Genomic DNA, 17,573 nt, shown 5'->3' with positions numbered 1-17,573 from the left:
CACTAATTGTCATTTAACCCAATTGGTCATTAAGTTGTGAGGGGGGAAATCATGGGGGTTGAGGCCCTTTAAGATTCCTTTCTGATTTCCAACCCCCCCATGGCTGAGGAAGCTAGGATCTTTTGATTCACAAATCCTGGTCAAAAAAGCACCCTTTTTGAATTCCAATGATATCTGGGCTTTCCCAGCCCCCACTGTCTGCTCAGGTTTCCCCAACCCCCACAAACAGCTTCTTCCTTATCTAAGGACCCATTGAATTCTATTCAAATTGAAGCTCAGGCTGGAGGTCAGCCTGGGACTCCACCCATGGGCCCCATTGGATTTTCCAAAGCCCCTCTATTATAAAAAGAGCCAGACTGGAGCCCACTCTTTGCAGAGGTCCCAAACATGGCATTCTTATGCTGGTCATGTCAAGGATTTCTGCCCATTGGAGCCACGCTGGCTCTGGTGTTTTCCTATCTTTTAATCTTACTTCCAAACTCCTACAATAAACCTTTTTTTTTTTTTTTTTTTTTTTTTAATCAATTTAGGTTTTCGGGCCTGTAAATTCCTTACAGGGGGACTCTGCGGCGTCACTAGGCTATCTTGCACCTTTCCTAACTCTCATCTGTTGTGCCTGATATTTTGTGACCCGGCAGATAATACTGTCTATGAGGTTTTCTTGACAAAAATACTGAAGTGGTTTGCCATTTCCTTCTCCAAGAGTAATATGGTAACTAGAGATTAAATGATTTGCCCAAAATCACAAAATTAATAAGTGCCCGAGGTTAGGTTTAAATTCTGGTCTCCCTGATTTCAGGTCCAGTATTCTATCCATTGAGCCACCTAGCTGTCTTCAATTATCTTTTCCCAACTCTTCAAGTTGTAATAATGTATCCTCGGAAAGTTATATTAAAATGATTATTTTTCTTGTTTTGGGGTGGGATGAAAGAGAAAAAGATTTCTAAAATGGAAAAAAAAAAGAGCTTAATTCACTTGCTTCCTGGCCTGACTACAGCTATCTCATGATACCACAGCCACAGCCACTATTAACGTACAATAGTGTATGGTTAACCTACAGGGGTTCTTCTAATCTGGAGTCCAAGAACTTTTAAAACAGACTTTGATCATTGTATTTCAATATAATTGCTTTCCTCTACATATATTTCATTTTATGACTCTAACTGAGGAGTCTACAAACTTTATTAGATTGCCAATAGGGCAATGGCACACTAAAAATGTTAAAAACCCACAACCTAAAATTTTCTAAAGCATTAAAAATGAGGTACATATTGTGTAATTATCCTATAACTTTTAAAGAAATTTTAAGTTGGACCTAGAGAGTATCAGAAAGATTTTCTTTGCAAAGATAACTGCTTGCCTACCTAAATGAAATCAGAAAGCTTAGTTCCCTGCAGAACTTGCTTAATAAAACTTAATAATTTAACAATCACATCAGACTAAGCAACCCCAAAAGAAACTACATAAACTGACTTTTCCACTAGAATCTCAGTCAACAGAAAAAGCTATCAGGAAAGCCAGTGTCAGAATAGGCAAAAAAAAGATGGCCATGTTCCAGAGGTACTTAGAGGTGTTACAAATAGCCAGATCTAAGGGTACCCTAGAAATGGTCAAACATGGCAGCCACTGAGAATGCCTGTGAACAATTAGGTTAAAGGCAATATTCAGACTGAAGACAGAGCAGGCCCAAGGCTCTATGGACAAGAAACACTTAGCTCAGGAAGCCAGGTAACCCAGATCCAAGTTGAGTAGGCCCACCCCACCATTTGAACATATGGAGTAGGAGATTAGCCCTAATTCATGAACTAAGCCTGGAAGAATGGATAACCACAAGATTTAGATCAGTATAAAGAATTTTAATAGATACAGAGATACTTTTCCATAAGGCACATATGAATAACTAGAAGAAATGGAACAATAGAAAAATGAAAAAAAAATCTAAGTTTGAGAATGAAAGAATAATAGATGACTTGGAACAAAAAATGCTTATCAATTAAAAGATACTTTGAAAATCAGAACAGAGCAAAGAGAAATCAATGACTATTGTGAATGAATGCCATGAGAGCAAGAAATAGTAAAAGACTTAAAATAGAAGAAAATTTAAGGAATCTGATATAAAAACTGACCTAGAAAAAAAACCACAATTAAAACAAAAGCCCAAAACCTTCTAATTCAAGAGATTATAAATAAAAACTTATCAATTAAAAACAGAGCAAAATGAATATAAGAAATAATCCATCTTTTATCAAAGCCAAAGAAGTTCAAGTACCAAGATACCATAATCAGGATCACCTAAGACCGGACAACATCTACTATAAATGAGAGATGTTGGAATATTCAAAAAACCAAACCAAACTAAACCAAAAGGATTAAAATGGAAAATGCTATCTATGTCCAGAAAAAGAACAGATGGAATCTAAATGCAGATTGAAGAATACTATTTTCACTTTTAAAATATGACTAATATAGAAATGTGTTTAAGATGATTGCATGTGTACAATCTATATCAGATTGCTTGCTATCTTAGAAGGGAGAAAAATTTGGAACTCAAAATCTTATTAAAAAATGAATCTTGAAAACTATCTTTACATGCAATTGAAAAAAATATTAATTACTTAAGGGGGAAAAAAAGGCTCTTTAATGGAATAGAGGTCATTCAAATATTCCTGCTGAAAAGACAAGCTGAATAGGAACTCTGAAATACACACAAAAAGTCAAAAGTGAACTAGGAAGGTAACTATTTGAGCAATTAGAAAAGATTGTATGAAGAGGAAAAGATACAAATAAGAGAAGAAATAAGTGTCCTTCCAGAACCTTAATGAAGAATATTAAGAATTAAAAAAAATAAGGTTCTGGGAGTAGATCAGTTCTGTACTATTCTGGGGGTTTTCAAGAGGGGGAAAAAGGAATATACTAATGTAGAAAGGAGGAAGAAGCGTGTAGAACCCATTATTTTTCAGCATTAGGGTATGTGAGAAGGAAATTCAAACATGGAAGAACATGATCTCTTAGCTGCCAAATCCAGTGGTCTTTTCCCATTTTCCTTGACCTCTCTTAAGCCTCTGACATTGACACTGTTGGTCATCTTCTCCTTCAATATTCTCTTCTCTCTAGATTTTTCAGGAGACTACTCTCTCCTGATTCTCTTCTCTAATTTTTTGTCTTTTTGCTCACTCTCTGTCTTTTTTGTTGAATCCTCATGCAGAACATACACTTTTCTCTTTTTCCTTTATATATTTCACTGGCAGATCTCATCAATTCCCATGGATTGAACTGTTATTTCTATGATTAAGAATCTTAAATCTATCCAACCTTTCCACTGACTTCTAAATTGTTCATCTCCAACTGCATTTCAGGTATCTAGAATTGAAAAATTAGCAGACATTTTAAACTTAGAATGTCCAAAATGGAACTTTCTTTTCCCCTAAATCCTCATTATCTCTTACCTTCCCTATTACTGTAAAAGGCATCACTACTTCCCAATTCATCCAGCTCACAACCTGAGTCATCCTAAACTTTTCACTTTTTCTTATCTCTCATATACAAGTTTTTGTCAAAGTCTATTAGTTTCATCTTTGCAACATCTCTTGAATATCTCCCCATGATAATCCAGCGCCCATTCAGTCACTAAAGTGAATTTCCAAAAGTAAAAATCTAACCACATCTCACTACTCAATAAAGTAACCCACTACTCAATAAACTCTGATGGCTCCCTATTGCTTCTAGCATCAAACACAAAGTCCTCCACTTGGAGTTCAAAGCCCTTCATAACCTAGCCTTGTCCTGCCTTTACAATCTTCTTACATTTTATTCTCAGGTGCAACCCTTTAATTCAGTAACACTAGTCTCTTTGCAATTCCATAAATAAGATACTCAATCTCTCAGTTTCAGGCATTTTTTTTTTTTTTCTGACTATCTCCTCTTCCTGGAATGTTCCCTCTACTTATTTCTACCTACTGGTTTCCTTTAAGTTCCAACTAAAATCCCATCTTGTACAGGAAACCTTTCTCAACTTCTCTTATTTCTACTGTCTTCCATCTGTTAATTATTTCCTTTTTATTATACTATACCTCCAGTATTTAGCATAGTGCTTGGCACAAAGTAGGTGCTTAATAAATGCTTATTGAGTGATTAATGGTGCAGACATGAGAGGAATCTCATTCTTATCTGAAAGAAAAAGGGAAGTTGAACACATATACAAAAAAGTTTGCTGTAAAAATATATTAAAAGTCAAAAGGTAAGCTGGGATACAGAGGGAAAGAAGGGTATGATTAAAAGGAGAACAATACCAAATTAAACAAAAAAATTTTCTTGATCATGAAGAGGTGATTAAAGTGAGGGAAGAAAGAAAAAAAAAACTGGAACTAAAAGGATAGCTATTAATTTGAAAATGACTGAATAAAATGTAGTTTAAAATATAATTATTATAGTATAAGAAATGATCAAAGAAACAATTTTTAGAGAATCCTGGGAAATAGGTACTGATGTAAAATGAAGTAAACAGAACTGCAACAATTTATCCAATAAAAATAATCTTGTAAATAAAAACTACTTTGAAGATTTAAGAAGTCTGGTCATAACCATGACTTTCTAGATAGAGCACCTATGATAAATCATTTTATCCACCTCCTTCCGAGGAAATATACATATTTGAACTGAACCACTATGGATTTGTTTTGCTTGAATGTATTTGTTATAAAAAGTTTTCCTATTCAGTTTTTAATGGGGGAAGAGGAAGCATTACAAAGAAGGGCAGCAATGGTGAAGGAAGAAGGAAGGAAGGAAGGGAGGGAGGGAGGGAGGGAGGGAGGATTAGAGAAAAAAGAAAGAAAAGGAAAAAGAAGCAAGTCACTGAAACATTTTAATAAGTGCACAGAGAATAGAATTAAATCTAAAAGGAAGCACAAACAAGAAGAACACTTTTGAAGGTATTTTTTTTTCCAAGCAATGATGTAAACAATAGGGATTCATGATTTCATATACAATCCTCCTATTCTACTTGGTATATGAAACTTCAGATGGTATATGTTAAGTTCAGAATAAAAAAATTAAACTAATAAAATAGTTATACAGAGATAGTATTTCTTTCAAATCAAATAAATCTTTCATTCACTTATAATATTAGGTGCTACTATAATAAAAGTGACTAACCCAAAAGGCTAACTCTACTTGGAATTTCAAATTTTTAATTAAAATATCCTAATACAAATAACAGAAAAATAAAGGAAGCATATGGTTTAAGCAACAAGAAAGAGATCAACTACAGGGAATTCAATGTCAGGCAGATCTGTAAAGGAAACAGCATTATTTTTTTTAAAAATCTAGAAAAGGTTGTAGATAGCAGCATAGCAAATATTATAAATGAAGTTAAGATACTTTTAACATTAGCAAACAGTAATCAACTACACAAGATTAAGATCACTAGAAAAATACAGTTAATTTAATGGAAGTATTACACTTGTGATTGTTTAAATGTATTTTCAAATAGTCTTAGATTTAAAATAAATTTTCTTAGCCAAAATTTGGTGCTATAGGCATGGGAGACGGTGAGGAGAATGGGGTATCATATTCAAAGAATAGCAAGGAAGTTAATGTCAACTGGCACAGATAACATGGACTGACACTGAATAAAACTAGTTTGTTATAACTTCTCCACTCTTATTTCTTACTCTTGACTTCTTTTTATCTACGTTATAAATAAGGAGTATGACAAAAGAAATCAAGAAAACATTGGATTCCACTATCACTCCTTAGTGGTACAATGACAGTGAAATATTAGCTAATATTAACAGCTTGATCCAACCTCCTATACCAAATGGAATCCTTTAACATATACAGGATAAACATATCTAGTCCCTACTTCTAGTAACTGTGAAGTCATCACTTATTGAGGAAACCTACTCTACTTTTGGACAATTCCAGCTATTAAGACTATCCTCTTATGATCAGCAGGATGATTTCAGAAAGGTCTGAAGAGACTTACATGAACTGATGTTAAATCAAGTGAGTAAAACCCAGAAAACATTGCACACAGCAACAAGATTATGTGATACTTTCTGATGGATATGGCTCTTTTCAACAATAAGGTGACTCAGGCCAATTCCAACAGATGTGTGATGGAGAGAGCCATGTGCATCCAGAAATTTTACTATGGGGATTGAATGTTGATCACAACACAGTATTTTCACCATTTTTGTTGTTATTTCCTTGGTTTTTCCCCCCTTTCTCATTTTTGATCTGATTTTTCTGGTGCAGTATGATTAATGTGAAAATGTTTATAAGAGTCGCACATGCTTAATTTATATTTGCTGTCTAGGGGAGGAGTTGGGGAGAAGGGAGGAGAAAAATATGGAACACAAGGTTTTACAAGGGTGAATGTGGGAAACGATGTTTGCAAATACTTTGAAAATAAAAAGCTAGGAGCAGCTAGGTGGTGCAGTAGATAGAGCACCAGCCCTGAAGTTAGGAGGACCTGAATTCAAACAACAACAACAACAAACTATTATTAAAAAAAAAAAAATTCTCTTCTTTACACCAGGCTGGAATTTGCCACTTTGTAATTTCTAACAGATTTGTGTCTGTAAGTTTAATTCCTATTCCACATGACAGCTATCTTCAAGTATCTGAAATTCTATCACCTTCAGATATTAAAAACATACCCCAATATCTCCAACACCTTGTTTTTGCCATCAAACTTTACATAGTTTGGCATATCCTATATCCTTACCATCCCTACCACCCTATGCTAAAGTCAGTCATAATCTCCCGAAGCATGTTGCTCAGAATAGAAACCAGTATTCCAGACATCATCTGCCCAGTTCAAAGTATATTAAAACAATTACATACTCCCTTGTTCCAACATTATACATCTCAAAATGCTAACTTAAACTACACTAGCTTTTTGGGCAGCCACATGATACTATTAAGTTGGCAGTCAAATAAAGTCACAACTCATTGACATACAAACTTTTCAGTTAAGTTTTCAGTCCTGTAGTAGAGTGACATTTATTTTAACTTAAGTTTGGGACATTTGCCTCTATTAAATTTCTTTGTTGTCCCTGTTTTATCCTATAAATTTAATGTTTGTTAAAATGAAATACTGTATTAGTTTGAAAATTTAATGCACTATATTATTTATGCTTATTTTTGTGATCTGAACATTAAATAAATATACATTCTAAATTTTATATGTCATTGATAAATACAATACCAAGAACAGGGCTGAGGAAACAGCATAGCAGAATGCCATTCAAGACCCATCTCAGAATTAATTTCAATACAATGATCCATTAACTTTTTGAGACAGTGGGTCAATAAACTATGAATACACATAATTGCACTATCATCCAGCCTATGTTATTATATCTTGTCCATGGGGGTATCACAAAAAGTTGTTGAATGTCTTTCTAAAATTAGGACATACTAAGTCTATAGCATTTTCTAAATGTTATTGTAAAAATCCCATCAAAGCAAGAAAGTAGCATGATGTTTAGTGAACCTATGCTAAATGGATGAAAGAATCATAGTTTTTTCTATTTTCCAAGTACCAGTTATAACCATATATTTTAAAAATTAATTTTAGAATTGTATCAGGGTTCCACAATAGTTCTACAATCCCAAAACTCTTCCTCTCTCCCCACTTTAAATTTTGAAAATGGGCCAAGTATTAATCTCTAATCTTTTGTTCTCCACAATTTCTCAAACAGTTCACCTCTCTAAGTTCTTTCAGTACTTGGGGGTTATGCCTCCTCCTCCCCATATATTTTATATGGCATTTTATTCTCTATTTTCTATATCATTTTTTCTTTAAAATATAGCAAGGCACTACTAAAATTGTGTAATACAACTTTGTATTCCAGAGTACAAAATATCTTCTGCCTAAGAATATACCTATCATTTGAAGTAGGACCCTGAAATTAACTATATTACTGGTGTCTTAATAGGAAGAATAGAGGCTATCTGTAAAAAAATTGTTATATGAGGGTAAGAAGAATAAACACAACTAGACATCAGAAACTTTTTATGAAATCATTTGTTATATAATTGTTTTGCATGTTAAAGATTATCTACACACACCTTTAAAATAAGATGACATTCAAGAGACATTTTTGCAGATCTTGTTAAAAGTTAAATTTTGTTTAATTTTACAGCTTTTAAATGAGAACAACTTATTCACAGAAAGTAAGGAATGAAAATCATAGGAAGAGTCAGACATACATTTCAGTGTTGACTTTCATGAACAAAAAGAATGCAGTAGTAATATTTACTAGGATAGTTTTTGATAAGGGAGAAGAAAGCAGTTGCAATACAGCAGGACCAGTATCTTTTTTTTTTTTTTTAATGATTTATGTGGAGAAGAAGGTAGCTTCCTTAAAAGCTGTCATCACTTAAACAATCCTAAAGTAAAAATGACCTGTTTAAGTATTAAAAGTAAAAAAGAGATAAAAAGTATTTCTACCTTGGATGAACATACATTCTCCCAGGAGAGCCTAAAAGAAGATTATAGAACAAGACCAAGAACAAGTCTGATTAAAAAAAGGAACTGAAGACAGGAGAAATAAAGGAATATCCATTGATTATAAATATTTTTTAGTATAATCTTGTGATTTCATGGATAAGAAGACATCAACTTCGGAGACTTTTTTCTCTTGATTGACATTTTAAATTGAACACATTAAATATAAAATATTATGATGTCTTCATGTGAATTTATGGAGTCATTTATTGTTACCAAATGAAAATGTTTACATTCAAATAACTACCTGAAATTCTTGCTGGAGGACTTGAGTATGGCCTCAAGAATAAGAATACTAAGGCAAAAGCACTCTTCATTATCTGTCTTCAAGCATACAGGAGAGGTGTAACTTATCTACTTACACTATTCACTACAGAGTTTCCGATTTAAAAATTAATTTGTAGTACACCATTCACAAGTTTTAAATTAGTATAAAATAATTATATTTCTATTTATTACTGCCTTCCCTGTAGGAAAAACCATAAATCCAATATGACAGACACTTTATGGGAGAATGATTTGTAACTTTAGCATATTTACCTCAGTAACTGGTTGCCCCTGATGTGTTAAATCTAGTTCTTGGGGACGTGTCATCTTATCAATATCCAAAGAATCCATGCTGGAAGCTGCAGAAGTAATGCTTGAACGAGATGAATTGCTAATAGAGCGTCCTTCAGCATCACTCACTGTACCTGCTGATGCTGTTCTCCTGTGCTGATTAATCACTGTAGGTTTGGCGTCTTCCATCATTGACTGCTTAGCAGCTTCATCCATGCTGAGAGAAGCCTGTTCTAATTGTGCAGTAATGTCATCCAAAGAGTAGTTGGCAGGTGACGGTTTGGTTATCCTATTAGATGAAGAGGACAATCCTTTCAGGGTGCCATGTTTCAAGGTATGTCGGCTAGCAGGTAATTTCAGAGCAGCTTTTGTTTCTGTGGTTTGTCGCTTACTGTTTCCAGATCCAATGCTACTGAGTTCCTGCTCTATAGAGCAAAGATCGGCCATCAAAGCATCCAAATCCACAGTTTCTCCCTGATTCAAAGCTTCTGCGATAAACAATAATACACATTAGATTTCTCATCTAGGTTTAATTATTGATTCTGCATTTCATTATTCCTCTTCCTTAATAGTAAATGTGTTCCATATAATAAATTCAGGGGGAAAACCAAAAGATTTCATTATATTGGGTTTAAAATACATCAATTATCTATAATGTATTTTTAAAAATAACAAAAACTTACACTTTCAAATCTCAACTATTCTCAGTTAAACAATATCATAGTAACATAAAGTTTGGTGGAAGTACCAATATGCATTGAAATGACACCAGGGTAGACCAGAGAAAAAGGGGGAGTAAAAGGGGATTAAAGGGAGTAGATAAAATCTTAAAAAAGTAAAGAATTAGATGTTAAATTCAAGTAATCATGAAAAATAACAGGTATTATTTTCATTGGCATTTTCACGTAGCTTTAAAAAAAACCAGCACAATTGAAGACTTTTGTATTCTAACTATATTTCTTGGACAATTGGTTGCGATGTCTGAGCTAGCTTTCTGGAGGTTCTCCGGAAGGGCTTTGGTTTCTTTGTCCATCAAAGTCTGACCTAGTCTCTTCCAGCAGTCTGCCGGACTGAGTTCTGTCTGTCTGCCTGTCCTCAGTTCTTATATACTCTATTATAATTACATCATTACAGCATATTGAATACTTGTGAATTAGAGAACTATTACATCGTCATGCTAAGTACTAAGTATATGTAAACTAGATAACCATTGTCTCATTAATTCCATTGAATTAACATCTTGTTTCAAGTATACTTCTCCAGAGTTCTGCCCGCTACAATTGGACAATAACTAAAAAAAGTTTAGTTCTGTTCATATATTTTGAAGTAGAAAACTTTTCTATCACCCATAATCAAGTAGGAAAATGACAATTGTGTCAAAACACGTGTACATATTATTCAACTCTTAAGAAATTATTTCAAATTTTATTTTCCAATCTTTGCTTACCATTCAAGTTGTACATGGAGAAGCGATAAGAAAAATTGGCCATATTTGTTTCCTGGCGAAGAGGAGATCTTTTTACTGGTTCTGATGGCTTATCAGTATCCAAACTCTTTAAAATAGGCAAATAAAAGCCAGAAAGAAAATAAATTATGGATTCAATACAAAATTATTCAGTTATGTCAAACATGAAAGAAACTATAGTTCTCATAGGCAATGGGCAAGAAGATACATTGTTTTAAAATTAATTTCTTTGTATAAAGTTCCTTAAATATCTCACTTAAAAAAAACCCAGATTATACTTTAGAATCATTTTCTCTTTGCTGTTGTGGAGTCATTTTCAGTTGTGTCTGATTCTTTGTGATTCCATTTGCAGTTTTCTTGGCAAAGATATTACAGTGGTCTGCCATTTTCTCATTTTCCAATTGAGAAATGATCAAAAGACATGAACAATTTTCAGATGAGATTAAAGCCATTTATCATATGAAAAAATGTTCTAAATCAATACTGAGACAACTCCGAAGTATCACTTCACACCTCTCAGATTGGCTAAGATGACAAGAAAAGATAATGACAAATAATGGAGGGGATGTGGGAAACTGGGATACTAATACATTGTGGGTAAAGTTGTGAAATGATCCAACCATTTTGGAGAACAATTTGGAACTACGCACAAAGGGTATAAAACTATGTACACTCTTTGATCCAGCAGTATCACTATTGGGTCTTTATCCCAAAGAAATCATAAAAGAGGGAAAAGATTCACATGTGCAAAAAAATGTTTATAACAGTCCTTTTTGTAATGGTAAGGAACTGGAAATGGAGTGGAAATGTACCCATTCGGATGAGTACATTTAGTTATGGTATATGAAAGTGATGAAATAATATTATTCTATAAGAAATGATGAGCAAGTTGATTTCAGAAAATCCTGGAGAGATTTACATGAACTCATGCTAAGTAAACTGACTAGAACCAAGAGAACATAGTACACAGCAAAAACACAATTATGTGAAAATCAACTGTGATGGACTTGATTCTTCTCAACAATTCAAGACAATTCCAACAGACCTGGAATGGAAAATGTCATGTGCATCCAGATAGAGACTTAATGTGGTTCAAAGTACAGTATTTTCACAGTTCTTTTTTTTGGTTTGTTTGTTTTCTTCTGTCTTGTGGTTTTGTTTCCCCCCCGCTTTTTTTTTGGTACACATATGAAAATGTGTTTAAAAGAATTGCACATATTTAAGCTACATCAGATTGCTTACTGTTTTAGGGAGAGGAAAGTAAAAAAGAGGGAGGGAGAAAAATCTGGAACACTAAGTCTTACAAAAGTGAATGTTGAAATCTATGTTTACATGTATTTAGAAAATAAAATAGTATTGAAAATAAAAATAAAAGAAAGAAATTTAAAAGAAAACTGTTCTAGTTTACTATTTTCTTGTATGACATCTCAGAAAATGCCCTTCCTTGGAATTGATTGTAGTTACTGGCTGACTAATAAAGATAAATATTACAATGAGAGTTTGTGATTTATAATTTTAAGAATCTGTCCCCTAGAGACTAGCTCCTTAAATTGTGATTCATGATACCTTAGGGGGTTTCATAACTGAATGTGGGAGTTGTGAAATCATAATTTATTATTAGTAAGTATTTTATACCTCTTTTATAAATCTATATACCTGAAGTTATGTAAAAATTTCTATGGCAAAAAGAGGTTTGTAACTAGCAAAGGAAAAGAATCTTTAAAGTAAAATTTCTTGGATAATGGAAATGAATGTCATCTTCAACCTTTTCCAAAAAAGAAACAAATCTTATTCTTTAAATGCAGACACCTAATAAAAAGCAAACTATAGGAAAAGGTTAATGTTAATGGTCTAAATGAAATCTAAAATTGGATACTGAAAAAAGTCTGAAAATATATAAGGAAAGACAACATTAATGATGTACAATTTTTGTCATTTGACTTGAATTTGCTTAAGATATAAAATCCTATCTAAACTACAAGCTTTTAAAAATTTTAAATGTAATTACACATAAGTTTTATCAAGTGCTTATTTCTTTTATTTCATTTTCTGCAATTAAATATTGCTTAAAGATTTTAAATGCTCAAAATTAGCAATAAAATCATATATTTCCTAAAAAGTTACTATTTACCTCTTTTTTTAAGCATAAATATTTTTCTCCTTTTGTGTACTGTTTCTATTTTATTTCATGTTTTAGTTCATATACTACTCAAAGATTGAACACTCAAAGATTGAATTAATAAATCCATGATCTTTCAAATCCTTAACCATTTACTCAAAAACTATTTCTGACCTGTGTGAGTTTATCTAGCTCCCCAAGCCAAGCACCAAACATTTTGTCAAGATCCTGATCTTCTTTGTCGCTGTCTTCTTCAGCACCATGGTCAAGTTCTTCATCTGATAACTGCTCCATCTGAAATACAAGAAATTTACCTTAGTACTTATAATCTATTTGCTATTTGCTTTGTCCAAAAATTTTGAAATGACAGTCAAAAATCTACTATTTTTTCTCAGAGCATTCCCGCCAACCAGCAGATTGTATTTTATTACATGGTGGGAATGAGAATCAGAAGTACATATGAGCTCTCTAACACTGTATGACCTTTATGATATGTCACATTCTCAATCTCTCTCTGGCTTTCATATTCTGTTTTTTTTTTTTTTTTTCTAGATAAACTTCTCTTCCCTAGAAGACCCAGGTCTATCTCCAAAACAGGAAGAAAATAGCTTTAGATCACCTCAAATAGGCAAGTCATTTTATTTGTGTCAGACCTCAAAGAAATTACAGAGATACAGTTGTATAAAGAAATATGAAGACAGGGTCAAAATAGCATAATGCTTTGTTTCAATGATATTGTGCTAAATTTTAAAAATATTCTAGTTTTTCTTAAACTTTCTTCTACTTTACTACATATACTCTCAACTTTTATCCATTAGAAAATATTTTATATAATCTCACTTTACAGCAGTCCCTTCAAATCAAAGGTAAAAGTAACAAAATCTAAAAATTTCTGTATTGCTATAACTTAGTTACAAATATTTTGACAAAAGGAATTTCTTCCTAACCAATGTACATACCTAGCAAGGCATTATGATTTAGCTAATAATTCTGATTATTTAGACAATAGAAAAGGGAATGAGTAGAGAATAAGAAAATGAGAAGACTAAAGAACTTATTCAGATGTTTTACTGTGGCTAAAATATAAAATTCTTTTGAATCCTTGCTAATGTCCTTCATAATAATATCAAACTAAACTAATCCTTGTTTAATGGTGCTAAAATCTAAGAGCTTTACAACCACTTCTATTTCACAATACACTTCAAAATGTGGATATCTTCTAGAACACTCAAGAAAAACAGGATCAGATTGATGTCTAACAAAGTTTAGTATTCCCTGTGACTTGAAAAATATAAGTTGGAAGGTCATTACTAGAGAGGATAAATTAAAGAAATGCTTCGTGAAATTATATCTATGACTGACAAAGCAACAAAGAAAGCAAAAAATTAATGGCAACTTGGCTGCCATAAAGTAGACTTGGCTTAGCTACTTCATACTAAAAGATCAAAGCATAATTCCTAAAAGTAGGAAATATTTTTTTAAAAAAGTTTTATTTACTAATTGGAGAAGCAGTGTCATAACATAGTCAGCAGGATCTTTGTCACTCTATAAAGGTGGGCAAGTTGAACCTATGCAGGGAAAAAAAAGCCCAATTTATTGCAATATTTATGTCTTCACAATGTATTGGTATGTCCTGATATATTGGTGGGAGAAGCAGAATTATACCTTCCTTTACTGAAAAAAAAAATCACAATTTATATTCCTCTAGAGGAGGAACTCAAGTTGGCAAAATGAGAAGTCTTGGGGGAAAAAAGATACACTTTGTGATCCACATAATATAAACTATTTTGACAAATGTTATATTGGTTAACAACCTAAGTGAAGGGCAACACTTAAAATTTTATGCACAAACAAGAACACAATGGTTAGAAAAGAAGCACTACCTTACAATTTAATTAATCATAAAATTAAAATAGTCATTCAGTGTGACCACTACAAAGTCCTTATTTAATGCTTCAGCATAGCATAAGTTGTCAGGTCCTGCTAAGATGGAATATCTAATGTCAAACTATACTAGTTGCTCAGGACCATCTAGTTAGTAACTAAGAACTGCATTACTGGAGAATGGTCCCAAGAGGATAAATTCTTTGAAATAATTTGATCCTTAAAATACTGGAGTAAGTAAGGATTGGGAATATCAGTTTGTCTCATTTTAATAAAACTACCTAAGGATATAAACTTACCACATGGATAAATTAGGGAATAATTACTCATTTTACAAAAGGACTCACTGCAAATTTCCTTTATTTAAGATCATTTATTGAAATGGTCTGTACCTGAAAAGATACATTGAATTGAGCCAAATCTAAGCATCTCAAATCTTAACATTTGTCAGAATACAATTTTGATGAGGTACAAAACAGATAGTTTGTACCTCATCAAACTAGAGACAGACATAGATAGATACCAAAGTAGTAAAAAGTGGATACAATTTTAAGTCAAAGCTACCACTGATATTTTTAGGCAAAAGGTCTTGTGTAATCTTCTTTTCAGGTAGTAATTTATATTGATATTAAGGAAAGAGTTTAAAAACAGAATTATTTGTTAATATACATATATAAATAATTACTATTAAATGACAATATTGCTAAAATGTCTGAATCTTAGAAATATGGCCAAACATAAATACAAAATTATTATTTAATTCATAGGAAATGCACCATCTTTCAATACATACATATATGTGTGTGTATGTGTATGTATTAACTACAAATATCTAAACGCAAATTCTGCTTAAATAAACCTGGACAATGCCAGAAATACAAACTGTCACATGCTCTAAACACGGAATACTCTCCAAGTTTCCTCAGTAATTACAGAACATGCATGTATGCACATAATATATATTCCTATTATATATGTGTACATGTGTAAATGCAGTAATCTCATTAGAGAAGTTCTGCCAAAAACTGAACAAGAACCTCAGGTTACCCATCTTCATTTAAAAAGAAAAACATAATGTAATTATCTCAGTATTTCCAAACCTGTTATGCAACATTTCTGAGAATATGGATAGATTTTATAAGCTATTTTAAATTGTAATTTAGAAACAAATGTGCATGACATAGAATTCTAATGGACTTTCACAAAAAGACAGGTGGCAACTAAAAAATAAACATCAGACATGGCATCCTCCTACAGAGTGAATCCTTTTTAAATGTCTGACCAGATATTAAAAAGATATGAAACCTGTCACAAACATATAAATTTCTGAATGGACTGTTATTGATTTTAAGTAGTCATTCAACAAACTTTCAATTAATATATTTCAAGTTCTTTATGTGTGCAATCAAGATGGGGGATGCAAAGAAGTAGAACAAAGTCATTTTATTGGAATATAGGATAAATTAAAGGAATGGTATTGAGAGATAAAGTAGACTAGAACTAAATTATTTCTTGAAAGTTAGACAGAAGAGTTTAGATTTGTTTTAAAGGGTGAGGATAACATGATTCCATCTAAGTTTTAACAAAGAAAATCTGGTGTTTGGAAGCATAGAGGAATACAAGTAACAACAGAAGGAAAGAAATAATAATGACAGGGAGACCACTGAAAAGGGTATTAGAAAGATTTACTAACAAGTAATTAGGATCTGCACCTGGTCACTGGCAAGAAAGAAGAGAAGGGGATAAAGATCAAATGAATTGGATAAATTAGACATGTTTAGCCTAAAGGGAAAAAAAAAGAACATAACAATTGTTTTAGTTGTCTTTAAGTATTTGTGGAGTAGTCATATAGACTACTATGGTCCCAAAGGGCAGAAGTACAAGTAAGGATGTAAATTAACAAAATTAGGCTTCAACCAAGAAAAAACTTCCTAATGACTAAAAATTCAGAGTTGAAAGGCCTCATAAGGACTTTCTCATAAAAGGTCTTCAAGCATAGACTTGAAGACTTATGACTACTTTTAGAGTTTACTTATTCAAACCTAGATATAGCCTGTTGAATCTTTTCCTGAAACTCAGATTCTGAGAGTCTGCTTATTTATAGGATCAAAGATCTAGAGGTGGAAGGGAATTCAGAAGCCACCTAGTCCAAACTCCTCATTTTATAAATGAGAAAATTAAAGACCAGAGATATTACATCATGTGCCCAAGGCCATTACAGATAGTAAGAGTAAGAATTGGGATCTAACTTCCTCTAGCTGGACCTTTAATTTCAGAGTCAGCGAAGTGGTATTTCCATTGTACCATGCTTTCTCATTTTTAGTTGGAAGTGTTCATATGACATCCTCTTAATATGGTCCTATAAACAAAGTGAAACTATCCAGAACAGAGTTGAAAATATTTGTTTTCAATAATGGTTCTAGGGACCCAACTGTGAAACTTACCTCTTTTCTATCAGAAGATAATTACAGCAGTCAAACATTTATATCATGTCAGAAAGTCACACTTTTATATGTTTTTGCTTAACTTTATTACAAAAGAAGGTTCCATTTTCTTTACTTGTATGAACCCCACAGACAATCACACTTTTTCTAGAACTAAGGTTCTAGAAATTTAGCATAGATCTGCCATTTCCTAGGTTTGAACCATTGTAAATTAGAACTCCATGTAGCAGAGTTCACTTGTATTAACAAAGTATAGTATTTCTCAAATCATTTACTTCATATTACCAATAAATCAAAAGAGAATTCATATTCAGCTCATTTTTAATATTAAGACAAACAATATAAGACTGGGAGGTTAAGTGATTGTCCCTATTTCACAACTACTAAGGATCAGAGGTAGAATCTACACTCAGACATTTCTGATTGCAAGAACAGCATTTAATACAGAAGAGCAATAGGCATAGTCTTAAAGAGAATTCTAAAAACAAAAAAAAAGGTAAATGAAAAATTTAAAAAATTTTTTAAAATTCTGATGGAAACTGTTTTACTTCTATTTTGTTTTACTTCTGTCTATTAAGAGTATATATA

General features: G+C 32.5%; 1 protein-coding gene across 5 annotated transcripts in view; it reads right to left on the bottom strand.

Annotated features, from left to right (window-relative positions):
• RAPH1 (Ras association (RalGDS/AF-6) and pleckstrin homology domains 1) overlaps positions 1 to 17,573 on the bottom strand; it is a 99,183-nt gene that overhangs the window by 54,707 nt on the left and 26,903 nt on the right. For all 5 annotated transcript variants that reach the window (XM_074298964.1, XM_074298965.1, XM_074298966.1 and 2 more), the window contains exons 2-4: positions 12,832 to 12,951; positions 10,521 to 10,626; positions 9,056 to 9,561 (exon numbers count right to left, since the gene is read on the bottom strand). In XM_074298964.1, coding sequence (XP_074155065.1) covers positions 9,056 to 9,561; positions 10,521 to 10,626; positions 12,832 to 12,951 — 732 coding nt within the window. The remainder of the gene's footprint in view (positions 1 to 9,055; positions 9,562 to 10,520; positions 10,627 to 12,831; positions 12,952 to 17,573) is intronic.

Source organism: Sminthopsis crassicaudata, chromosome 3, assembly GCF_048593235.1.
Source record: "Sminthopsis crassicaudata isolate SCR6 chromosome 3, ASM4859323v1, whole genome shotgun sequence".
Lineage (NCBI taxonomy): Eukaryota > Metazoa > Chordata > Mammalia > Dasyuromorphia > Dasyuridae > Sminthopsis > Sminthopsis crassicaudata.
The sequence above is the reverse complement of the archived record's forward strand: the minus strand, read 5'-3'. Positions and strand labels throughout refer to the sequence as shown.